Source organism: Lithobates pipiens, unplaced genomic scaffold (genome assembly GCF_037356315.1).
Source record: "Lithobates pipiens isolate NorthernLeopardFrog02 unplaced genomic scaffold, aLitPip1_a1.2 Scaffold_13, whole genome shotgun sequence".
In the NCBI taxonomy this organism is placed as follows: domain Eukaryota; kingdom Metazoa; phylum Chordata; class Amphibia; order Anura; family Ranidae; genus Lithobates; species Lithobates pipiens.
The window spans coordinates 268,050,342-268,077,816 of NW_027507718.1; the positions used below are offsets into that span (position 1 = coordinate 268,050,342).

Consider the following 27,475-nt stretch of genomic DNA (forward strand, 5'->3'; position numbering starts at 1 on the left):
GAAATAGGAAGTCCAATACACAGCAATGCACCCTTCGGCCGTGTAAATCCTTTCTGAGCATGCGCCATTCTTAGTCCGTCGAACTAGCCTACTCACGAGCGGATTGTCCGCTGAAACCAAAGTATGACGGACAGAATTACGGAAATTCCGAAATACTTAGTACGCCAGACTGCACCCTGAAAAAGTCCGCTAAAGCCCACACACGAGCGGACTGTCCGCTGAAATGTGTTTCGACGGACTAAGTAGGCCATACAGTCCGCCCGTGTGTACGCGGCCTTTGGCTTCATACACACAATACGAAAATTGGAGGAAAAATACCAGCGTTTGTGCATATGAGCGTATCATTTTTTATTTTTTTTTGGTGGGGGGAGTGGATCTTAGGTGGGAGTTCCCACACTTTTTTCCCCAGGACTTGACCCCTGGTTGCATATGCCGGTTGTGCCTGTATCCTGCAAAGAACTGAAATCTGTTTTTCTCAAATTCAGATTTGTAGGACAGGGCTTATTCCTGTGCTTAAAATATTTACTCAAAATATGTGAAGCATCTAAGAGCAATAGTTCAAAGAATGGCAGAGGAACGCCTGGGACCTATTTCCTAAAATAGTTTGCTTTACTATAAAGATATAACTCACAATTAATTGACATGTTTTATTTTACAGCAGTATAGCATGCAGAAAACACACTGTAACATTAAACAGGGTTATACAGGAACTGCGCCATACACAATTTATTGCAGATATATAAAATTGCTTGTTTCTTTAGTGATCCTTAAACACCTGTGATATATTTTTCATATACTCCATGCAGTATCAGAATCCTCTGTAGTATAACATGATGATGCTGCACATTATTAGTAGATATGTTTCTCAATGGCTTCCAAGGTGCTCACATTTAAAACACCAGCACTGTTCGGATGCTGCATGCAAAAAAAAAAAAAAAAAAAACAACTGAATGTTTAATTCATCTGTTTAACATTTAATGAATTTAAAGCAAATAAGTGAAACATTTAAAAGGGTAAAGTATACTTTTAAAGATAATCTCACAAGAAATGATATGGCAGTACAGGCCTTATGCTTGTTCCTGTGCATTTGTAGGGTTGCCGTAAAAAGAATCAACGGATTACCTGTTGCTTGCTTGCAAGTGATTGTGCTATATAAATGCTGTGAAGAATTCACTGGTTAATGTACAGTGAATCTTATCTTCACAACACTATATACAGTATCTCACAAAAGTGAGTACACCCCTCAAATTTTTGTAAATATTTTATTATATCTTTTTGTGACAACACTTAAGAAATGACACTTTACTACAATGTAAAGTAGTGAGTGTACAGCTTGTATAACAGTGTAAATTTGCTGTCCCTCAAAATAACTCAACACACAGACAGACATTAAAGTCTAAACCGCTGGCAACAAAAGTGAGTACACCCCTGAGTGAAAATGTCCAATTGGGCCCAATTAGCCCATTTTTTCTCCCCAGTGTCATGTGACTAGTTAGTGTTACAAGGTCTCAGGTGTGAATGGGGAGCAGGTGTGCTAAATTTGGTGTCATTGCTCTCACTCTCTCATACTGGTCACTGAAAGTTCAACATGGCACCTCATGGCAAAGAACTCTCTGAGGATCTGAAAAAAAGAATTGTTGCTCTACATAAAGATGACCTAGGCCGGTGATGGCGAACCTTGGCGCCCCAGATGTTTTGGAACTACATTTCCCATGATACTCATGCCTTCTGCAGTGTAGTTTAGCATCATGGGAAATGTAGTTTCAAAACAACTGGGGTGCCAAGGTTCGCCATCACTGGCTTAGGCTATAAGAAGATTGACAAGACCTTGAAACTGAGCTGCAGTACGGTGGCCAAGACCATACAGATGTTTAACAGGACAGATTCCCCTTAGAACAGGTCTCGTCAAAGAAAGTTGCATGCACATGCTCAGTGACATATGCAGAGGTTGCCTTTGGGAAATAGACGTATGAGTGCTGCCAGCATTGCTGCATAGGTAGAAGGGGTGGGGGGGTCAGCCCGTCAGTGCTCAGACCATACGCCGCACACTGCATAAAATTGGTCTGCATGGCTGTCATCCCAGAAAGAAGCCTCTTCTAAAGATGATGCACAAGAAAGCCTGCAAACAGTTTGATGAAGAAAAGCAGACTAATGACATGGATTACTGGAACCATGTCCTGTGCTCTGATGAGACCAAGATAAACTTATTTGGTTCAGATGGTGTCAAGCGTGTGTGGCAGCAACTAGGTTAGGAGTACAAAGACAAGTGTGTCTTGCCTACAGTCAAGCATGGTGGTGGGAGTGTCATTGTTTGGGGCTGCATGAGTGCTGCCGGTACTGGGGAGCTACAGTTCATTGGGGGAATCATGAATGCCAACATGTACTGTGACATACTAAAGCAGAGCATGATCCCCTCCCTTCGGAGACTGGGCCACAGGGCAGTATTCCAACATGATGATGACCCCAAACACACCTTTAAGATGACCACTGCCTTGCTAAAGAAGCTGAGGGTAAAGGTGATGTACTGGTCAAGTATGTCTCCAGACCTAAACCCTATTGAGCATTTGTGGGGCATCCTCAAATGGAAGGCAGAGGAGAGCAACATCTCTAACATCCACCAGCTCCGTGATGTCATCATGGAGGAGTGGAAAAGGACTCCAGTGGCAACCTGTGAAGCTCTGGTGAACTCCATGCCCAAGAGGGTTAAGGCAGTGCTGGAAAATAATGGTGGCCACACAAAATATTGACACTTTGAGCCCAATTTGGACATTTTCCCTTAGGGGTGTACTCACCTTTGTTGCCAGTGGTTTAGACATTAATGGCTGTGTGAGTTATTTTAAGGGGACAACACATATACACTGTTATACAAGCAGTGCACTCACTACTTTACATTGTAGCAAAGTGTAATTTCTTCAGTGATGTCGCATGAAAAGATATATTAAAATATTTACAATGTGAGGGGTGTACTCACTTTTGTGAGATACTGTACATGCCCTAAGTCATGTTAAAGTAGTTATAAACCTCTGACATGAAATATGAACAAAGCATATCCCTCTATAGTGTGTACTCATCTCAATTAAGAGTACTAAGTGTAATTTCTGTCTGCTGCTTTGTTCCTCTGCTATCAGCATGAGTCCCTTCTGATAAGTCTTCCTGACACCAAGAGAAAAATGGTTAATAGCAAATTAATATTTACTATTTTCTTCCTGATTCTGCTCCAGGCCAATCAGGAAGCGGTCTTAGGACTCCCAGCCAATTGGATCTCAGAACCCACTTCCTGGTCAGCTGGGAGGAGAAGCAATGGGTCTTCCCTCGGCAAGCAGGAGCGGGGAGCAGCAGCCCTGCATCCCTGGATCCTGGTCATTTGCCTTCTAAGGTAAGGCTTCTGATAAGCACCTTCCAGTCTATCTCCCGGGGAGGGGGAGTTGCTGCCTTCCAAGTTCAACTCGTCCCTCTCCCCGGGGTGGTAATCGCCGCCTTCCCGTCCATCTCCCATAACTTTGGCATTAGTGCAAGTGAGGGGGGCAGGTTTGTTTGCCCAAATATAGAGCACCAGTGAGCATCAACTGCCACTGGTTCCAGCTGATTACCAGCCTCAGCTCTGTTCCTGTGTGCTGTGTGAAGGGGCATGTTTCCCTTCCCTCCAAACAGGTGTCAGAGCTCTCCTCACTGAGCTCTACAGAGTGTAATTTCATAACTTCAGCTCTACGCCCCCTTTTTTAGACAGCTCAGATAAGCTTTATAAATTCTGCACTTTGAATGAATGTAGAGAAGAAAGACTGCAGATAAACAAGTACAGCATATGTAGGATGATGTGTTTAATTCCTGTGTATCACCGGAGCCCTATCACTTCACTGGGTATATGTAAAGCCGCGTACACACGGGCGGACTGTCTGGCCTACTTAGTCCGCCGAAACACATTTCAGCGGACAGTCCGGTCGTGTGTGGGCTTCAGCGGACTTTTTCAGCGTGCAGTCTGGCGGACTAAGTATTTCGGAATTTCCGTAATACTGTCCGTCGGACTCGCATTTCGGCGGACAATCCGCCCGTGTGTGTGCCAGTCCGCCGTACTTTTGAAATGAGCTGACTTTTTCCGCCCGAAGAAAAGTCAGCTCATTTCGAGCGGGTATCCAGGTAGACGGGGCCCGCGAAGGAGACGTCGCTGGCCCCGCCGCCTGGTATGGACTTAAAGGGGAACCCCAACGCCGAAAAAAATCGGCGTGGGGGTCCCCCCAAGTCCACAACAGACCCTTGTCCGAGCACGCTACCCGGCAGGCCAGGAAAGGGGGGCGAGCGAGCGCCCCCCCTCCTGAGCCGTACCAGGCCGCGTGCCCTCAACATGGGGGGTGCCTTGGGGAAGGGGGGGCCGCGTGGCCCCCCCACCCCAAAGCACCTTGTCCCCATGTTGATGAGGACAAGGGCCTCTTCCTGACAACCCTGGCCGTTGGTTGTCGGGGTCTGCGGGCGGGGGGCTTATCGGAATCCGGGAGCCCCCTTTAATAAGGGGGCCCCCGGATATCGCCCCCCCCCCTATGTGAATGAGTATGGGGTACAATGTACCCCTACACATTCACCTGTAAAATAAAAGTACAAAAAAAAACACAACACACGAGATAAAATACTTTATTGCACAGCTCCGGGGGTCTTCCGTCTTCGGGGGTCTTCTCGCCAGACTCCTCCGCTATCTTCTTGTAGCTCTTTTGCTAGCGGAGGAGTCCGGCTTTCTTCCTCGCCGCCGGCCTCTTCTCCTGACTTCGGGGGTCTTGTCCCCCTCTTCAGTTCTTCTGCCGGGCCACCGCGCCTTCTTATAGCTCTTTTACAGGCGGTGGCCCGGTCTTCTGTCGCCGCCGCCTTCCGTTCTTCTTCTTCTTCTTCTTCTCCAGGAGATGTTGCCTCGACGATCTCTCCGGCCGGAATGCCAGGGACGCACTGCGCGGCCACTTATATAGGGACAAGGGGCGGTGTCACATGGCTTTATGTCACATGGGTTGGTGTCACATGGTGACCCCGCCCCCTTACGATGTCAAAGTCCCCATGTGACATCAACCCATGTGACCAACCCATGTGACATAAAGCCATGTGACACCGCCCCTTGTCCCTATATAAGTGGCCGCGCAGTGCGTCCCTGGCATTCCGGCCGGAGAGATCGTCGAGGCAACATCTCCTGGAGAAGAAGAAGAAGAACGGAAGGCGGCGGCGACAGAAGACCGGGCCACCGCCTGTAAAAGAGCTATAAGAAGGCGCGGTGGCCCGGCAGAAGAACCGAAGAGGGGGACAAGACCCCCGAAGTCGGGAGAAGAGGCCTGCGGCGAGGAAGAAAGCCGGACTCCTCCGCTAGCAAAAGAACTACAAGAAGATAGCGGAGGAGTCCGGCGAGAAGACCCCCGAAGACGGAAGACCCCCGGAGCTGTGCAATAAAGTATTTTATCTCGTGTGGTGTGTTTTTTTTTGTACTTTTATTTTACAGGTGAATGGGTAGGGGTACATTGTACCCCATACTCATTCACATAGGGTGGGGGGCCAGTATCCGGGGGCCCCCTTATTAAAGGGGGGCTCCCGGATTCCGATAAGCCCCCCGCCCGCAGACCCCGACAACCAACGTCCAGGGTTGTCGGGAAGAGGCCCTTGTCCTCATCAACATGGGGACAAGGTGCCCCATGTTGAGGGCACGCGGCCTGGTACGGCTCAGGAGGGGGGGCGCTCGCGCTTTCCTGGCCGGCCGGGTAGCGTGCTCGGACAAGGGTCTGTTGTGGACTTGGGGGGACCCCCACGCCGATTTTTTTCGACGTTGGGGTTCCCCTTTAAGTCCATACCAGGCGGCGGGGCCAGCGACGTCTCCTTCGCGGGCCCCGCCTACCTGGAGACGTGCTCGAAATGAGCGGACTTTCCTCCGCGTGTGTGGGCGAGTCCGTTCATTTCAAAAGTAGGGCGGATAGTATGGCGGACTTAGTACGCCGTATTAGTCCGCTCAAAAAGTGGTGTGTGTGGTCAAGTCCGTTCATTCGAAAGTATGACGGACTGTCCGTCGGATTGTCTGACGGACTAAGTTGGCCAGACAGTCCACCCCGTGTGTACGCGGCTTAAGGGTTTACAGCCACTTTACTATGCTGGTTATTTTGTCCCCCAAAAATCAGCTCTTCAAATTATTCTGTTGACATACATATATAAAGTGCAGTCACTAATTGTTTTTGCCTTAAATTGTTTTTAGACTCTAAAGGATTTCATATCTGATAGTCCAATACTTATATTTCTCATGGTTTAGGATTTTTTTTCCTATTCAAGTTATTTTATCTTTATTTATTATGATAGTTCTGCTGACCACACACACCTCACAAAACATCAAAATTACTACCTTTATTTTGGACAGTAAAACCTATTTCATTTTGTGTAAATTTTTTGTGAAGTACTTTTGTTTGAAAAATGCAGGAAAAAAAAAATCAATAATACAAGGGTCATGTGGTGATTTGTGAATGGAAAAATAAACTTTTTCTCAATAGTAAAAATGTGCAAATCCACAGAGGATGGAATGGGAAAATGTGTAAGTGTAACTAAAGGCAAAAGTAAACATAAAGTGGACATTTATTTTAAAATTTACCAGCAGGCAGTCAAGCTTTTTATTGCTCATGCTGTCATTAGACAATATAATTTTGATGATGATATAAAATTCATTTGAGTACAGTGTTGCATGTAAAAGTAGTTATCACCCAAACTATCACAGCACTGAAAATTGAGAAATGGCCTGAACAGAAAGAGGGTATAACATACTGATCCTGGAGTGGTTAAAGCAAGCCATTTCTGACCTCTGTAGCTGCTTTTATACTTTTATTGGTAAGTATAGACATGTTTATTATTTAAAAAAAAAAACATTTAGAACTTTACAATATCTTTAACGATCACAGCAATTACTCTTAAATCAGGTTTCAGTCAGTTTCTAATAGTTTAGAAATGTCTGTTGATTGATGCCTTACTGCAGTTATATGAGCCTGGTCACCTTTCATGCATCAAATCTATCTATCTATCTATCTATCTATCTATCTATCTATCTATCTATCTATCTATCTATCTATCTATCTATCTCTCATGTTATCTGATCTAGCTATCTTATCGCTCTATCGCTCTATCGCTCGGTTTTGCCATTGAGGTTTGCTAATGTATTGTTCTTTATACGCACCTCTTTCCTTCACGCATGAGGTCAAAAGCCTTGTTAATATCATCAAATGGCAAAGTGTATGTCACCAATGCATCCAAGTCAAACTTTTTAGATAGGTACTCAGATACCAGCTTTGGAACATTATCCACACTCTTCCAGCCTGTTAAATAAGTTAATAGTTTGGTTGAAAAAAATACTACAGATGATATGTCCAAAACATGTGTATAGATTGTTAGCTTTATTTAAGTATTCTTTACTGAAGATCAATCTCACCTCCAAAGAATGTGGCTTTCAAGGTACGTCCCATTATCAGCTGAAATGGAGCAACTGGTACACCCTCTTCTGCCAGTGAAACACCAACAATTGCACATGTTCCCCAGCCCACTGTGGTGCACTCCAGTGCTGCTTTCTGGAAAACAACAGATATTAAAGCAAGGAGTATATAGCATTTAACATTATCATTTTGCTATATCTGTTTAAAAAAAAAAGCTGCTCATCCAGTTAATATTGTGTTCAGAAATCAGTGTTGACTATAAAACATCTCCTATGTTACAGTGAGGGAAAAAAAGTATTTGTCCTCCTGCTGATTTTGTAAATTGATTTGCATTTTAATAAATTAAATAAGTATTTGATCCCCTATCAATCAGCAAGATTTCTGGCTCTCAGGTTTCTTCTATACAGGTAACAAGCTGCGATTAGGAGCACCCTCTTAAAGGGTGTGCTCTTAATCTCAGCTTGTAACCTGTATAAAAGACACCTGTCCACAGAAACAATCAGTCAGATTCCAATCTTTCCACCATGGCCAAGACCAAAACAGCTGTCCAATGATGTCAGGGACAAGATTGTAGACCTACACAAGGCTGGAATGGGCTACAAGAACATCGCCAAGCAGTTTGGTTAGAGGGTGATAACAGTGCGATTATTTGCAAATGGAATAAACACAAAATATTTGTCAATCTCCCTAGGTCTGGGGCTCCATGCAAGTTCTCAAAGGTGAGGAATCAGCCCAGAACTACGCGGGAGAATCTTGTCAATAATCTCAAGACAACTGGGACCATAGTCACCAATCGGTAACACACTACGCTGTGAAGGACTGATATCCTTCAGCGCCAGCAAGTTCCCCCTGCTCAATAAAGCACATGTACAGGCTGAAGTTTGCTAATGAACATCTGAATGATTCAGAGGATAACTGGGTGAACTTGTTGAGGTCAGATGAGACCAAAATTTAGCTTTTTGGCATCAACTCAACTCATCATGTTTAGAAGAGGAGGAATGCTGTTTATGACCTCAAGAACACCATCCCCATCATCAAACATGAATTCTGCTTTAGGGGTGTTTTTGTGCTAAGGCAATAGGACAACTTTACTGCATTAAAGGGATGATGGATGGAGCATTGTACTGTAAAATCTTGGGTGAGAACCTCCTTCCCTTAGCCAGAGCATTAAAAATAGGTCTTGGATGGGTATTCCAGCATAACAATTACCCAAAACACACGACCAAGGCAACAAAGGAGTGGCTCAAGAAGAAGCACATTAAGGTGCTGGAGTGGCCTAGTCAGTCTCCAGACCCTAATCCCATAGAAAATATGTAGCGGGAGCTGAAGGTACGAGTTACAAAATGTCAGCCTCAAAACCTTAATCATTTGGAGAGGATCTGCAAAGAGGAGGGAAAAAATCCCTCCAGAGATGTGTGCAAATCCGGTGGCCAACTACAAGAAACGTCTGACCTCTGTGATTGCCAACAAGGGTTTTGCCACCAAGTACAAAGTCATTCTTTCTTTTGCATTCAGGTCTGACAACACAGAATTATTTTATTAAAGGACCTGTTGGCCACTAGAGACTGAAAGAGCTAGCATACACTATATTACCAAAAGAATTGGGAAACCTGCTTTTACACGCACTTTAATGGCATTCCAGTCTTAGTCCATAGGGGTCAATATTGAGTTGGCCCACCCTTTGCAGCTAAAAGAACTTCAACTCCTCTGAGAAGGCTGTCCACAGGGTCTAGGAGTGTGTCTATTGGAATGTTTTACCATTCCTCCAGAAGCGCATTTGTGAGGTCAGACAGATGTGGATGAGAAGGCCTGGCTCGCAGTCTCCACTCTAATTCATCCAAAAGTTGTTCTATCGGGTTGAGGTCAGGACTGTGCAGACCAGTCAAGTTCCTCCACCCCAAACTCGCTTATCCATGTCTTTATGGATATTTCTTTGTGCACTGGTCCAAATCATTTGGTGGAGGGGGGAATTGTGGTGTGTGGTTGTTCTTCAGGGGTTGGGCTTGTCCCCTTAGTTCCAGAGATGGGAACTCTTAAGGAGTCAACATACCATGACATTTTGCACAATTTCATGCTCCCATTTTAGAGTTGTTAAATCCATATGCACCCTCCCTAAATATATATGTGTGGATTTTCAGAATTATCGTATTTATCTGTGCATAACACTCACTTTTTTCCCCTTAAAATCAGGGGAAAATCGTGGGTGCATGTTATACGCCGATCCCCAGCCGATTATGATCCTGTGGGCAGCTTTCGGCCATTCTCGGCGGCTTTTGGCTGCCTTCGGCTGTTCTCATCGGCTTTTGGCTGTTGTTGTCAGCTTTCGGCCGCCTTCAGCCTTTCCCGGTGGCTTTTGGCCAAGTGCGGCCCGAGAACGCCCAAAATCCGCCGAGGACGGCCAAAGGCGGCCGAAAGCAGGACATCCGTCTCTGTATCTCGGCGGCGCAATTTTTAAATGGCAAAGCTGAAAAAGACCCTGACAAGGCTGCATGACAAGGCTGCAAATGACACTGACAAGGCTGCAGATGGACACTGATACATAGTTACATAGTTAGTCAGGTTCAAAAAAGACACAAGTCCATCCAGTTCAACCTTAAAAACAAATAAATAAAATAAAAAAATAATCGTACAATCCAAATACCCAATTTTATGCCCACAATTGATCCAGAGGAAGGCGAAAAAAAACCCCAGCAGAGCATGCTCCAATTTGCTACAGCAGTGGAAAAAAATTCCTTCCTGATCCCCCAAGAGGCAATCGGATTTTCCCTGGATCAACTTTACCTATGTTAGTACCCAGTTATATTATGTACATTCAGGAAAGTATCCAGGCCTTTCTTAAAGCAATCTACTGAGCTGGCCAGAACCACCTCTGGCGGGAGTCTATTCCACATTTTCACAGCTCTAACTGTGAAGAAACCTTTCCGTACTTGAAGATGAAATCTCTTTTCCTCTAGACGTAAAGAGTGCCCCCTTGTCCTCTGGGTTGACCGTACAGAGAACAACTCATCACCAAGTTCACTATATGGACCCCTAATATATTTGAACATGTTGATCATATCCCCCCTTATTCTCCTCTTCTCAAGAGTGAATAAATTCAGTTCCTATAATCTTTCCTCATAGCTGAGTTCCTTCAAGCCTCTTATCAGTTTGGTTGCCCTTCTCTGCACTTTCTCCAGTTCCCCGATATCCTTTTTGAGAACTGGTGCCCAAAACTGAACTGCATATTCCAGGTGAGGTCTTACTAATGATTTGAACAGGGGCTGCATTGATAGGCATTTTAAACGTTTTTTTCCTTAAACTTCCCTCCTAAAAAATTTTTTCCTTAAAATTCCCTCCTAAACTTGGGGTGCGTGTTAAACGCCGGCGTGTGTTATACGCCAATAAATATGGTATATTTTAAATGCTAAAAATAAATGTTTTTTTTCTGTTAACTTTAGTTAAAAAAAATTTAATATTTCTGTTTAGGAAGGTTGTTGTTGAATGTTGTTTGGGAATCTTGTTACCAGTAACCATCCCCAGCCCACACAGTAGAAATGGATATCGGAATGGTCTCACTAGCTTAGGTTTATGCTGTGCTAATATCTATCAACTAATACAATTAAAATCAGCCAGGTTGCCATAAGCAACACAAAGTACTTTTATTTTGCAGAATAAAAAATACAGGGGCACTTTTCCTATAAAAAAAACATATATCTGTGAACTGAAATGTTAAATACATACAGACATACGTAAATGAGCATTTAGAAGAGCAAGAAATTACTGATTCAGTTTTGGACTTTAGACATGATAGCATGGTGATGGATGTTATCCTATGACTATAAAGTGAATGTATGCTCTGAATTTTCTCAAATATAGAACATTAAAATACTTACCATGACATCAATAATTCCAATACATTCGATAGCAAAGTCCACTCCGCCATTGGTAAGTTCAGCTATGACTTGCTGGATAGGCTTTTCATAGTCATTTGGACTGATACATTCAGTAGCTCCAAGCTCCAGTGCTTTTGGAAATTTGTCTTTGTTGATGTCGATGCCAATGATGCGAGTTGCACCAGCTGCTTTACATCCCATGACCGCTGAGAGCCCAACTCCTCCCAAACCAAAGACGGCACACGAGGAGCCAGGTTCAACCTACAGAAGGAAAAGATAAATTTACCAATACCATGTCAAAGAGCTACCGAATTAAATATATTTGCCAGATTTTGTGAGGCCTTATAACAAAAGCAGTATTTTCATAAAATAAAAACAAAAAAAGAAAGACTAGTCTATGCAGTGTCCACACCAATTTTGGGAAAAAGTCACTCAAAGTAAAGATGCCAAAGTACAGAAATGAAAGCTGCTGTCCATCGGCCTTTCTATTGTCACCTTAGTTCATGGAAAATGGAAGGGCATGGAGGGGGAATCGTAGATGTTGTTAAGAAGTTAAACCAATATAGCTTAGGCTTTATTCACAGCTATATGTTCAGTAACAGGCATTTTTTGTACCTTGAAGTGTGTTGTGTTAAGGTCATAATGAGGCTATGTTTGAGGCATTACACAGCACAGTCCATTTACATTTGTGCATTTTAGTGTGTTCCAGGGCAAGGGCCCATTTTTTTTGGCACTGGGTATGGATGATGGGGTGCCTTTCAGGCTGAGACACAATGCACTACAACTCATATATATACCACATGTTATGTTTGGGAATGTGCACACGCAAGAAAGTTCATGCTTTGGTATGAATAGCCCCTAAATCATAATGAAAACAGTAAAAAAAAATGCCAGGTTTTCATAAAAAAATTATATTCTTGGGTAGATTCTAATAATTCCTCCTATACACCCCCTGCCCAGGGTACAGAAGATATTAATTGAGACACCAATGGCAGTTAATAGGATGCAACCAGAGGTTGGGTAAAGAAAGATGGATACTGTGGATGGTGGGATGTAGTGACGTGACTTGGCTAGAGCCTGCCAGTCTAATTTACTGTTCAAGATAGTTCTATATAATCTAAGCTTGTGGTAGTATATAATTGGGGGGTCAATCCTTATGAGCCAATGTTCTATGCAATAATTTGTAGACGATATTAACAATTCTATTGAATCTGTGAAGCGCTTTGTGCGTTTTTTTTTTAATGTTTTTTTTTTTTGTGTGTTTTTTTTATCAGATGTTGTTTTCTTTCTGATACTCCTTTGTTATGATCGTTGTTTTTTTTTTTCATTTCTGTATGAGAAAACAACAAAAGCTCAATAAAATTTACTTGATTGAAAAAAAAAAATATTCTTAATGTTCCTGTATGGTACACTTTTTTTTTTTTTTTGTAAATTATTGTTTATTAACAGTTTTACCTGTATGGTACACCTTGAATGGAACTGGGGCTGTTGCATCAAAATAAAAGGTCTGAAATCCATCACAACGCATGCGAAAAAGTGGCACTTGGCATTTTCACAGAGAACAGTGCAATGAACAGGACACTGGGAGGTTGATTTACTAAAGGCAATCTTACTGTGCACTGCAAGTGCAGTTGCTCTAGATCTGAGGGGAAGCTCTGCTGATTTCTATCATCATGTTAAAGTAAAACAATATTTTTTTCCTTGGATGTTCACCTTAGATCTAGAGCAACTGCACTTGCTGTGCACAGACTATTTGCCTTTAGTAAATCGTTCCCAGTGAGTTTTGCTGTGCTGTGTTGTGATGTACAGGCATACCCCACTTTTAAGTACACAATGGGGTTTATTTACTAAAGCTGGAAAGTGCAAAATCAGGCTCACTATTGCATAGAAACCAATGAGCTTCCAGGTTTTATTACCAAAGCTTAATTGAACAAGCTCGGGTTAGAAACTCATTGGTTTCTATGCAGAAGTGAGCCTGATTTTGCACTTTCCAGCTTTAGTAAATAAACCCCATTGTGTACTTAAAAGTGGGCTATGCCTGTACATGCCCTTTTCAGGTACATTGGAGTGCCAATTTACAATGAATGGCACTGCAAAATGGGTTGCGCATTATCAAAATGCAATGGTGTGAATGTGCCCTTAGTAAGAGGAAATATCTTTAGTATTTATTTTTGTATAGCTTTGAAAAATAATAAATATTTATGAATAAAAGGGCAATTAAAAGTGATGAAAACAAAAAAAAAAGCTTATATTCAAACAGTAAAAAAATAAAATAAAATAATCACAATTTACAAGTCAATACTGTCCATTTAGAAGTGTGCAAAAATGGGAAATTGATCCTACAGCAAATAAATTATTGTACATGCTCTGAGGCCAGGACATACAAAATGATTATAAACAAAAGATATGACAATATAAAGTATTACAGTAGGTAACCAGCTTAGGTACCCAATGTCAGCCACAATATGCCCCTTGAAAATGATCTTAAATTGTTGCTGACTATACAATTTGAGGACTGTGGGTTGCTGTAGATGGGAACATGTACTATACAGGCATACCCCACTTTTAAGTACACAATGGGGCTGTATATGCTCAGAAATCAGGATCTGTATGGTGTCTTTACAAAAACAAACAATAATTGCAGTCGTATACATCACAATCCTGAAATTTGGACAAAGTACAAAGTTACCTTTGTAAATGGACAATAACCAGATTGATTACGTATTTCTGGGTACTGTTTTTGAGTATTCAATCATTCATATGATAGATTTCATTTATGTGATCAGCACAGATATAACACAATTACAACAATACCTTAGCAGTGTTGATAGCTGCACCATAGCCAGTAGAAAACCCACAGCCAATCAGACAGACTTTATCCAGAGGGGCCGTATCATCAATTTTGGCCACGGATGTTTCAGCACAAACTGTGTATTCAGAGAAAGTGCTGGTGCCCATGAAGTGGTACAGTTGCTTGCCCTTGCAGCTAAACCGGCTTGTGTTATCGGCCATAAAATCTTGATCAGAGATGGCAGTTTTAATTTTGCTGTAAAAAAAAAAAGAGTCAGAACAATCATGCTGTCTATTTTTTAGGTGCTCTGCAGGGGAGCCAATATTTCTATGGCTTTTTAGGAATCTAAACATTAATACAATTTTACACCTATAGGAAAAAATAAACATATAGGAAATGGATGTAAAAGGAAACTGTAATTTTCTGTTTTTATTTATTGCTCTATACTATATACAAGAAGATGTTAGATGTTACTTTGGTCACCCTTCCATGTGCTCCTCTCTGCGAAGGCCAGTTATAGTGGGCAGTAGCCATTTGTTTGTACTTTTGGAGTACTGGTGCGGGTACGCACCAGGCTTACCTGCCTCTATATATCCATTATTATGCATCTGCTTCCACTGTGGAGTAGGGTTGCCACCTGTCCAGGATCCACCCGGACAGTCTGGGTTTCAGTCCACCTGAAACATGGCACCTTTTTTTTTAGACAGGGCTGTGGCTCCCCAAGTAACTAAGACATTCACATAAAATTCTGTTGCCACTGTTGACAGAGCTGTGGGCGGCTGTCTGGGGGCCAGTTTGGCGTCACGGGGGGTGGGGGGGGGGGGGGTGATGATGTCAGCAAGAGCAATTTTGCCACATGTACTGTTCGCTGAGGTGCGCTGCATTATTACTATCATTGAGCCACCAAAGGGGGTCCCAGGTTTTTTATAATACTATAGTTTATACTACAAGAAAAAAAATTGCCCTGCACCGCTAAAGTTTACGGGTTTGGCTTGAAGAAAAATTGGCAACCCTACTGTGGAGGCTGTCAAAAATGTATAGAGCTAGGACTGCAGAAAATACTGGGATGCCATGAAGTGGCTCTGTAGTTTACACATGTATTTGAAAATGTGTGCAAACTAAACCCTTGATTTTAATGCAGACTGTTAGACAGAATAATTTTTTTGGTCGGTAAGTTAAGGTGGGAATTTCTTTGGTTTTGTTTGACACAGGAAGTTTAGATGTTATTTTTAATAATTTAATACATTTATTAAACACGATCCATGATCTGGCACTTCCATCGGCTAGGCTGAGACTGGAACGAAGCCGGAAATGGCTTCAATCTAGCCTCCTATGTAAAAACACAGAAGCGAAGTCACAACGTCCCTTCAAGTTTGCTCGGCTGCCAATGTCGCAGATTTCGAAAAAAAATTACAGTACTGTATTCAGAATCGCCATTTTTTTGGGATCTAAATACTTTTAAGTGCAAAGGAAGGATTGGGCTCCTCTGTAACTATAACCTGGTAACCGTTAAATTTTTTTAAAGTGTCACCTATGGAGATTTTTAGGTACCATAGTTTGTCACTATTCCACAAGTGTGCGCAATTTTAAAGCATGACATGTTAGGTATCTATTTACTCAGCGTAAAATACTCTTTCACATTATATAAAAAAGTCGGCTAAATTTACTGTTTTTATTTAATTAATGAAAGTGCCTTTTTTCCCTAAAAATTGCGTTTGAAGTACTGCTGTGCAAATACTGTGTGACTTAAAATATTACAATAATTGCCATTTCATTCTCTAGGGTCTCTGCGAAAACAAAATATATAATGTTTGGGGATTCTAAGTAATTTTCCAGCAAAAAATATGTATTTTAACTTGTAAGCAACACATGTCAGAAATAGGCTTAGGCATGAAAGGGTTTTTAATATTTATGACTTGCAGTCAGCAGGTGGAACTCTGTGCAAGAACAGGACCTCCTTGAAACTTCTTTTGAAACTGTAATGCCCCGTACACACGATGGGACTTTCCCACAACAAAACCGGAACTGGAATTTTGCTTGAAGGTTGTTGGCTCCATCTTGTCTTGCATACACACGGTCACACAAATGTTGGCCAACAATTACGAACGTGGGAAGGCGGTGACATACAAGACGTAAGACGAGCCAAGAAAAAGGAAGTTCAATAGCCAGTGCGGCTCCTTCTGCTTGATTCTGAGCATGCGTGAACTTTGTTGCGTCAGACTTGTGTACACACGATCATAAATTCTGACAACAAAGTTTTGTTGGTGGAAAATTTGAGAACCTGCTAGCCAACATTTGTTGGCGGAAAGTCCGACAACAAATGTTTGATGGAGCATACACGCGGATGGACTTTCAGCCAACAAGCTCACATCCAACATTTGTTGTCGGAAAATCCGATCGTGTGTACGGGGCATAATGCCAAAAATGGAAGACCAACACCCCTTCCTTTCTCCTAGCAATGACAGAGTGTCTTAATTAATTAACAGGCATTCCAAAGTGCAGGGTTTAAGTTTAGAAAAAAAATTTATGATTTCCAAACTAAATGTCATTGCTGCACTCTACAATACAAGTTTATGTGCAAAATAATGGTTTATGCAAATAATTGAAAATGATGCCAAAAACCCAGTTATATGAACTTAAAAAATAAATATAAAACCATTTTTACTAATGGATGTCATAAAACAAAAATAAATTATAGAAATACACAGATTATGCAAAATCTCAACAGTGATCATTTTTCACAAAATAGTTTAATATTTTCTAACCAATATAAATATTGGTATGATCCTGATTGCTACTGTGGGAAAACACGGATATTTGTTTTTATATTATTTTACACTCAAACCCCATGATAGTTGCAGTTCCGTTTTTATCCACTAGATGCTCCCATATAACCTTTTCTACAATAACAATTTTTATTCACCCTGTGCAAGATACTACGCCTGGCATTGGCAATATTACAGAAAGCTGCATTAAAGTGTAAAAACTGAACATTTTATTTTTTAAACATTTGTAGTGTTTTTTGTAACAAATGTAATAGAATAAACAAAATGAATTCTGTATGAGCCAACTGTAACTTTATTGCCTGACTTCACCTGCCAGGCCTTTTTCTGACACTTGTTGTTTACAAGTTTAAATCAGTAACATTATATGTATATTTTTAGCAGAGACCCTAGAGAATAAAATGACAGTTGCAGTTTTTTATGTGTTTTATGTGTTTTATGTTTTTGCGCAGCGGTTTCTCAAACACTATTTTTTTGGGGAGAAAATACATTTGAATTAATAAAAATAAAAAAAAGTAATAAAAATGTAATATATACCCTAATATTTTGTATGAAAGATGATGTTCCGGGAGACTGTGCCACGGCAAAGTACTTGTCAGCAGCTCAGTCCCCTTCCTCCTCCCTCCCCTTCTGCCGGGGCAGTCAGAGCACATCGCGCTTCACGCATGCGCAGTAGGTACCCGGCCATGAATCCAAAAGGCTACACTGCCGGGTTCTCTAACTAGCAATGGCGGCGGCAGCAGCCCGCTAGCCGATGTAAAATCGGCTGTGGTGCCGACATCGCTGGACTCCAGGACTCCAGGACAGGTAAGTGTCCTAATGTTAAAGTTAGCAGCTGCAGTATGTGTAGCTGCAGGCTTTTAATTTTTAAAGGGGCGGGAGGAACTCCTCTTTAAGGACATTAATAGATAAAAGAAATGATAGTAATGGTCCCAGATACAAAATCCTTACACAAAGGGCATAGGTAAAACAGTGAAATTGAACGCCTTCTTTTTTTTCAGTTTTTCATAGTAAGGAAATGAGTAAAAAAATACTAATACAAGTGGCAGCTGCTTACCAACCTTCCCTTGTAAATGTACAACCCTAGACTCACAATTCATATAGATAACTTTACCTGATCTTTTGACAAAGGTTGGTTTTGGGACTTAGACAAAATTTGCATTCACCGCACTGTGGGATATACAGAGGGATGACTTTGTCACCTTGAAAAAAAAAAAACACATGTCGTTAAAACAAAATTTGCTCTTCCTATGAGGCCATACCTGTTGATACACCATAATTGTGTCTATGTATTGCAAAGAACAAGAACAAAACATACAAAAATGCCCAGCTGTCCCACTTTACAAGCAGTGTTTAATTTCTCAGAATATTAGTAAATGCCTTGAACCGATCAGCTCTGGTACAGTTCGGTACGGTATGCTATTTTGAGTGTTTCCATTATGAAAGCGGCCCATGCAACCTAACCATACTGCACCATTCAGGGTCCTGCTTCAGATGTGCGGCCATAGAAAATGGTACGGTACAGTTAGGGCGGAGCTACGATACATTCCACTAATTGGCGGACAGAAAAACGTCTGCCAATCAGTGTGACGCCACGCTAGGCTTTTTTTCGACACACCCATATGGCCCCTGGTGGTCTGACTTGCCATGGAAATGCTCACCTGAATAGGCCAGACCATTCTAACCCTTCCTGTACCGACCCGAACCGATCTGCTCAGTGGAAACGAGGCATTAGTGTTGAACTGCTTGGGATCCTCATTGGCTTTCATTATGATGATGTTACAAAGCATAATTTTATGTCATTAAACAGCTGTGTATGGTCACAGCTTGATAGATTTAAATGTCCATCATTGTTCCCAATTTTCCTCCTAGAGCAGTTGGGGTCTTTGGAATACTTTGAGGTTAATTTACTAAAACCGGAGAGTGCAAAGTCTGGTGCAGCTGTGCATAGAAACAAATCGGCTTCCAGTTTTTTTGGGGGTTATTTTGTCAAAGCTTAATTGAACAAGCTGAAGTTAAAAGCTGATTGGCTATCATGCACAGCTGCATCAGATTCTGCACTGCCAGTTTCAGTAAATCAACCCCTTTGTATGTCAACATTAAATTTTACCATAGAAAAAAAAAAATCTGACTAAATTGGATAAATAATATTGTTAACAAGTAATACAACTCCTGACATACTTAACTTCCCCTTATGTGGTTGGCAGGCTCTGGGAATGTGGCGCACTGAAAAAAGACACTGTTTATGGTGCTTGCATGTTAGACATGCGCAGAACGTAAAAAATTGTTTTGTTTAGTGCCAGATAGATTAGTTATGTTCAGGGGCGGACTGACCATTGGGGCACTCGGGCACTGCCTGAGGGCCCCATGCCACTAAGGGGCCCCATCAGGGTTGCCAGCCTCAATAAAACCAGGGACAGTATGTAAAAATCTGTGTTTTTTAAAAAAATCCCAAGATTATAGCTGCCCGCCTCTCCAGTACCTTTTCAGTGTGTGTATGTGTATACTGTATGTGTGTGTATACTGTGTGGCCCCATAATCTATTGCCTGGGGGCCCCGTAATCTCCTATTGCCCGGGGGCCCCATAAACTCCTATTGCCAGGGGGCCCCATGAGTTGTCAGTCCGCCCTGATTATATTACTAATTTTGTTTAGTTGATTCATTTAGTTTAGTTTTGATGATTCATTTTCAAATGAGTGCCAATTTTTCGGAAAAGACAATTCAAAAGACATTCAACTGATTTTAATTCTGTGTGAAGATTACAGGCATACCCCACTGTTAAGTACACAATGGGGTTTATTTACTAAAGCTGGAAAGTGCAAAATCAGGCTCACTTCTGCATAGAAACCAATGAGCTTCTAACCTCAGCTTGTTCAATTAAGCTTTGGTAATAAAACATGGAATCCCATTGGTTTCTATACAGAAGTGAGCCTGATTTTGCACTTTCCAGCTTTAGTAAATAAACCACATTGTGTACTTAAAAGTGGGGTATGCCTGTAGCTGGTTGTTAAGGAGCGGGCCGAGAAGCCATCCATCGTGTCCTTAACAACCAATAGCTCATCAGCTGTCAGTGGGAAATTTAAACAGAACTGTTGGCAAATAAAAATTTAGAAAAGAAAAATAGTATAAGGTCCTCCCTCCCTATCAATGCCAGGCCCTTCGGCTCTGGTATGGATTTTAAGGGGAACCCCACACCAAAGTAAAAAAAAAAAAGGCATGGGGTCCCCCCAAAATTCACACCATACCAATATCTAACCATGTAGCCCAGAAGGCCAGGAAAGTGGGGGGCCAGTGAGGACCCCCCTGAACCATACCAGGCCACATGCCCTTAACTTGGGGGGTGCTTTGGGGTTCCCCTTAAAATCCATACCAGACTTGAAGGGCATGGTATTGATGGGGGGGGGCACGCTGTTTTTTTGATGAATTTTTATTTGCCTGCAATTCTGTTTACATTCAGCTGTTAGCAGGGGAAGCCCGCTATCAGCTGATGAGTCATCTGTTGTAAAGAACACTTCCGGGCCTGCTGCTGAACAAGCTGCTGAACAACCAGCTATTCTTAGCGCAGAATTCTAATCAGTTGATAATTTTTCACCCGATCTGAATTTGAATCAATATAAAAATGTGGAATTAGTTAGAAAACGAATATCCGAAATAAAACAAAACAAATTTCAATGAATTGCTAGTTAATTTGGAGATTTGGATACATCTGAATCTCAGAATAACCAAAAATTCACCCAAATTTGTATTCAGACTGAAACAAATTGCACATGTCTATGGCATGTATGCCATGAATAACTAACCAGGAAAACAATCAGAAAAGTGCTGATTGGTGCTTTGGGGGGCTGCCCTAAAGCACCCTCCCCATGTTGAAGGCATATGGCCTGGCATGGTTCAGGGGGGCCCTCTTTTCCTGTGGCCTGCCAGGTTGCGTGTTCTGATAAGGGTCTGGTATGGATTTTTGGGGGGACCGCACACCATTTTTTTTAATTTTGGCGTGGAGTTCCCCTTAAAATCCCCTTCAGGTCTGGTATGGATTTTTAGGGGGCCCCTATGCCATTTAAAAAAAAAATGGCACAGGGTTCCCCTTAATATTCATACCACACCCAAAGGGCCTGGTATGGATTTTTGGAGGGACCCCCATGCCGCTTTTTTCAATGGCTTTCATCTGTATTGCCGAGACCCGACAATTCATTATATAAATGACTCTCTTTTCACTTAGAAATTTCATTTTGTGCAGGGACAGTTCTAAACACAGGAAAAATGCACCACTTTACAGGCATACTATAGACACCCCCCAGGTACAAAATTTAAAGGAATATTTCACTTTTATTGTTTCACATTAAGTATTATTAAAATCACTGCTCCCAAAAAAAATCTCAATTTTTAAAACTTTTTTTTGTATTGATACATGTCCCCTGGGGCAGGACCCGTTTCCCCAAACACTTTTTATGAAAATAAATTGCATATTAACCCTTAAAATTAGCACTTTTGATTTTTCACATTTGTGTCCCATAGACTTTAACATTGTTCGCGTGTTCGAACAAATTTTTTGCCTGTTGGCATGTTCTGCTGCAAACCGAACCGGGGGTGTTCGGCTCATCCCTAGTTCTCAGTATAGCTCAATAACGCTGAGCCTGGAAAAGCCACAGCCACAGGCACAGCGGCTGAGCATTTTAAGTCACTTGGAGCCTGTTAAAAGTGGAGATTCAGAGTTAAGCTATGTCTGACACGTCACTGATCTCTGCTCCCGATCACAGGGAGCAGAGATCAGTGACACTGTCACTAGGCAGAACAGGGAGATTCTTGTTTACATTAGCATCTCCCCATTCTTCCTCCCCATGAGGAGATCGTGGGTATCCCCACGGCGATCGAGTCCGCGGGACCCGCGACCCGACTCGTGGAGCTTGCCGCGGCCGTGCACGCACCTGCTGGCTACCTCTTAAAGGGCAATGTACAGGTACGTTAGTTTGCCAGCACAAGCCCTTCTGCCGATGTATATATGAGGTGGTCGGCAAGCAGTTAAAGTCCCTAACTCTTTTTCCCATGTAGTATTATAAAAATGTCATACCTGGTTTAACTTTTGTGACACCTGGTCCAACACTTTCCACAGTTCCAGCACCTTCATGGCCAAGGATCACAGGGAACAAACCTTCCTTAAAATGAGTACTCACAGCATGAGCATCCGTTCTACACACTCCTGTGGCTGCGATCTGTAAATGAATTTAAACAATTAAATGCACCATCCACATATACGAGCATTGTCAGGTTTAGCGTCAGATTTGTGTGTCCAGTGCCACTCATGCAGCACTACAAATTCCTTACCATAATAATTGTTATACAGACTTAATATCTGTTCTTTCGTTTTCCTGTTAGATTTTAAATATACTGGAGTTGATTTAGTAAAGGCAAATAGGCTGTACACTTCGCAGTCAAATTTCTCTCAGATCTTAGTGAATGTGGTGAATTGTCATTTTCCAGTGAATACCAAATAGTGTGCAAGGAACATAATAAAAATAAAATAAAAGAACAGAATTTTTGCTTGCCTGTGCTTGGAAGTTAATAGAGCATCACATAACTAAACTCTGAGGAAAATTCCATTGCAAAGTGCAACATTCCTTGTAATGTGAACCGTCTATCTTCCTTTAGTAAATTAACCCCACTGTTTAGAGCATCTCATTTTATTACTGTCGTCAGATGCATGTAGCAGGCAAAATTTCATTTCTGGCATACATTCACATGAACAGCGCCAAAAAAAAAGAAAAAAACGGTAAAGCCCCATACACACTGTCAGCTTTTCTGCTGAGTTTTTCCTTCCGATTTACCAAAACCATATAGTGCAAAGGCCTGCCTGATTGCATATAAATTGAAACTCCTAAGGTATGACCTCATATTATATGGTTTTGGTAAATCTGAAGGAAAAAAATCAGCAGAAAATCTGATAGTGTGTATGGGGCTTAACATGCAAATTACAAAATCCCATTGGACTGTGAAGCCACCCCCGGTGGCTTTTTGCTGGTAAATATGAAGCATATTTCCTACACATTTATTCTCCCTTTTTTAAAATACTTTTTTGTAACATATTTCAGTGAATACTAACTAGGTGGCTCTTAATAATTCTTGTTTGATATTGCCTACACTGTTTTAAATAAATTAATTCGACATGGGCACCATCCAAAAATTTGTTTTGTTTGGTTCCGTTCCGTTTTGTATTGAGAAAAAAATCGTATTTCGTAATTCGTGTCCGAAATTCAATTCGGATTCGTACGAAATACGAATTTTCGTTACATTCGTAAACTTTTCGTTAAAATAACGAAAGTCCGTTATGATAAATTTATAATTATATGGGGCTCCCACCATGCCTGTGCTGTGCTCACTTCCTGGGTTTTTAACCTTTAGTTTAGTTAAATTAACGTAAAAATAACGAAAGTTCGTTATGATGAATTTATCATTATGAGGGGCTCCCACCATCCCTGTGCTGTACTGACTTCCTGGGTTTTTAACTTTTAGGTTTGTTAACAATTACCAATGTTTTCTATGATGGATTTATCATTATGAGGGGTTCCCACCATCCCTGTGCTGAGTTCCTAGGTCTGTACACCCGCAGTGTGTCCATTATGAGGGGTTCTCACCATCAGTGTGCTTAGTTCCTGGGTCTGTACACCCGCTGTGTCCATTATGAGGGGTTCTCACCATCCTTGTACTGAATTCCCGGGTCTGAGTGTACACCCGCTGTGCCCCTTATGAGGTGTTTCCACCATCCCTGTGCTGAGTTCCCGGGTCTGTACCCCCGCTTTGTCCATTATGAGGGATCCCACCATCCCTGTGCTGGGTTCCTGGGTCTGTACACCTGCTGTGCCCATTATGAGGGGTTCCCACCATCCCTGTGCTGAGTTTCCGGGTTTGTACACCTGCTATGTCCATTATGAGGGGTTCTCACCATCCCTGTGCTGAGTTCCCGGGTCTGTACACCCGCTGTGCCCATTATGAGGGATTCTCACCATCCCTGTGCTGAGTTCCCGGGTCTGTACACCCGCTGTGCCCATTATGAGGGGTTCTCACCATCCCTGTGCTGAGTTCCCTTCTCCTCCAATGAGAAACATTCTTTCATTACTTTCATTGCATGTAACACAATCTCTGAATAGAGGAAAGTCCCATTCAGAGTGTATGTTACATACATTGGAAGCGATCAAAGAATTTTCTCAATGGAAGAGGAAGGGGCGGGTCCTCATTACAACTTTTGTTTTTTATGAATTCAGCCCTAAGATCAAAAGCTATTAACCACCTCAGTGCCTGAAGTTTAGAGGCAGGAGGAGAACCTGTAATTCCTCTAGTGAAGATTTCTCCAGGATCCAGCAGCCAGCACAGCATGGGACCTACCGTACTTCATTAAGGTAAGTAAAAACTAAACCTATTGGACAAAAATAATTTTTTACCCAAAAATCTGATATAAAGTGCACCACATGTGTTACAATCTGAGCATATAATCTGTACAGTCTAATTTAGATTTATCAAAACCATGCAATACGAAGACCTGAGGCTATGAGGACCAATAGATGTAAATGTGACTAAATCTTTCTATCATATAGGAACTTGCCATAAGTTAAGTTGTTCTTTTCACTTCTATCACCATTTGGTTTGATTCAGAGCAGCACAGATCCTCCTCTTCTTGGGTCCCACTTCTGTATATGTATATAGTAACTGTGTGTGTATATGCAGAGAATTCCGAAGCGCTGGGCAATGGTTTAAAAAAAATGTAACTGAAAAAAAAAAAAACTCATACAAACGGGCGCCCCTCTAGGAACGGCGCCTGTAAGCATGTGCCTGCAGTGTCTAATGGGAAATCCGTCCTTGGGTGCTGACCCACCTATAACCCAGGACTTATACAACTCCTGAGTATAGAAAGAGCAGAGAAGATCACTACAGACTTCTCACATTCTGGACATTATCTGTTTGAACTGCTTCCTTCTTGTAAGTGTTATAGATGACTGTTAGCTAGGACAACCAGACTTTAACCACTTAAGCCCCGGACCATTTGGCTGGCCAAAGACCAGAGCGTTTTTTGCGATTCGACACTGCGTTGCTTTAACTGAGAATTGCGCAGGAGTGCGACGTGGCTCCCAAACATAATTGACGTCCTTATTTTCAAAAGTTATAGCATCTACAAAATAGGGGATAGTTTTATGGCACTTTTATTATTAGTTTGTTTTTACTAGTAATGGCGGCCATTAGCACTTTTTATCAGGACTGCGACATTATGGCAGACACATCGGACACTTTTGGCGCGATTTTGGAACCATTCACATTTATACAGCGATCAGTGCAATTAAAAATGCATTGATTACTGTGTGAATGTAACTGGCAGTAAAGGGGTTAACCACTAGGTGGCGCTGTAGGGGTTAAGTGTGTCCTAGGGAGTGATTCTAACTGGGGGGGGGGGGCTGTGTGTGATACGACACTGATCACCGCTCCCGATAACAGGGAGTTGTGATCAGTGTCATTAGGCAGAATGGAAAAATGCTTGTTTACATTAGCATTTCCCCGTTCTTCCTCTCCGTGAGACGATTGCGGGTATCCTTGCAGACATCGAGTCCGCGGGACCCGCAATCACGCTCACGGAGCTCCCGCGGGCGTGCCCTCCACTTCTCTGGTCCCTCTTCTGTACTCCTGGCCCCTCCCCTCCTAGAGAGTCCCCTGACAGCAAGCAGCTTGCTATGGGGGCACAGATCCATACCTATGCCTCACCCCCCCTCTCTCCTTATTGGCTGACTGAGTTTAATTCATAGCAGCAGGAACCAATGGCGCCGCTGCTGTGTCTCAACCAATCAGGAGAGAGAGACCCGGAAAACTGAGGCTGGAGAAAAGGACTGATCCCTAACTGGACTTTTAGGGCACTCAAATGCGTATAATAGAAAAATATAAATGTTTTATTAATGAATACATGCAGTAAGAAGTACAGCATAAAAATGGCGGAATGTTATACACAAATGCATATGAATTGAAACAGTCAATACAATAATTGAGGGAATAGTGATGTTTGGCTCTATAAATTTGCAATATAGTAAATGTCCACAAGATGGCATATATGTGAATAATAATCAGTAGGAAAATGTATAGCTAAATGAAAGCAACTGATATGTATACTGTATGCACTTTCAAAGCAAATATGATTATGAATGAAGTAATTGCTAATGCCAAAGCTGGAATTATAAAATATTATTCAATAAGTATGCATGAACTGTTGATCATATAAACTTCAATGGAAAATACATGACCAAACTAGGATTAAATATTAGTGTCAGGATTGGAGAGGTTTGAGAGACATCCAGAGAAACCATGGACAGACAAAGTAGTCACCTTTACTTGCACGGCTCTGCTTCCCCCCCGACTCCAGCAGTTTTGGGTGTTGATGCCTTACCGGGTTTGTTAGGTCACTTTTCAACAAATAACCTTATGCCTAAGGACTAGATACCCTAGATGGGCATATCCGGGACATACCTCTGCTCCATGTTCATGTTTTTAAAACTTTAAGTGGAATGTGTTGCATATGACAGTCTTGTATATATGTTTGCTATATGCATATTTATATTATTATTAATGCATGTTACTATTCTTGTATATCTAAATTATTTGTTAATACATTCTTGATTCTCTTTTGTAACCCCCTTAAAAAGGAGATGAAAACTCTGAAACATGTTGGGTGAAATATAAGATAATATCATCAATTATTGCATTGACTGTTTCGATTCATATGCATTTGTGTATAACATTCCACCAAGTGGAGCTTGCCCTTTTGGGTGGAGCTCTGCTTTAAGGCTACTTTAACACCGCTCCACTGAAAAATCACATAAAAAATTCAAATTGTGCTGCAGTACCTTGCATTTTGATGCGCTTGCATTGCATTTTTTCCACACTGGACAAAGCACTTCCTACAGGTGCGTTGCGTTTTTGATGACTTTTGGGGCGGTTTCCATTTATTTCAATGGAGGGATACGTTTTTTGGCATGTTTTTTTTTTTAACTGAACAAACATGCACCAAAAATGCAGCAAACAGGATTTTTTTCATCGCAGCTGAAGCGCAACAGATCATTGTGAAGAGCACCAATTTAAAGGAATTTTTCTTCCACTTTTCTTGCACTTTTTAAAATGCAGAAGCACTTCAAAAACTGATCGGTGCGAAAGCAGCCTAATACACTAGATTTAAAGAAGAATGCATTCCAGCTCTGCTTGCTTGTTCTAAGTCACTGTTTGTAAGTACTGAGACCAGAGACAGCCAGGCAACTAGAATATGAGAAGGAGGGCAGCAATGACATTTTCATATTTTACATTTTGTGCATCTACTACTATCGTGCAATTATTTATTTTTTGCTAAGGACTTTACTATCAACAAAGGGTTAATGGCATTAGATTAATTTACATTGCTCAGTCCTGCAGACACTGGAAAATAAAAGTTACCTTTATCCGAACTTCATGATCCTTTGGGGGAGCAACTTCTATTTCTTCAATACTAAAGGGCTTGCCAGCCTCCCAGGCTACTGCCGCCTTACATTTGATAACCTGCCAAGAAGGCGAAGTAAACAGAATGATTTACCGGTACTATGAAATTCA

At 41.8% G+C, this 27,475-nt stretch overlaps 1 protein-coding gene across 1 annotated transcript in view; it reads right to left on the reverse strand.

The window, feature by feature from the left end:
• Positions 1 to 633: 633 nt before the first annotated feature.
• LOC143974838 (all-trans-retinol dehydrogenase [NAD(+)] ADH4-like) overlaps positions 634 to 27,475 on the reverse strand; it is a 38,358-nt gene continuing 11,516 nt past the window's right edge. The window contains exons 2-9 of the mRNA XM_077476592.1: positions 27,323 to 27,424; positions 21,939 to 22,080; positions 17,985 to 18,072; positions 14,111 to 14,342; positions 11,297 to 11,557; positions 7,424 to 7,559; positions 7,172 to 7,310; positions 634 to 915 (exon numbers count right to left, since the gene is read on the reverse strand). Of these exons, the coding sequence (XP_077332718.1) occupies positions 891 to 915; positions 7,172 to 7,310; positions 7,424 to 7,559; positions 11,297 to 11,557; positions 14,111 to 14,342; positions 17,985 to 18,072; positions 21,939 to 22,080; positions 27,323 to 27,424 (1,125 nt within the window). The 3' untranslated portion in view covers positions 634 to 890. The remainder of the gene's footprint in view (positions 916 to 7,171; positions 7,311 to 7,423; positions 7,560 to 11,296; positions 11,558 to 14,110; positions 14,343 to 17,984; positions 18,073 to 21,938; positions 22,081 to 27,322; positions 27,425 to 27,475) is intronic.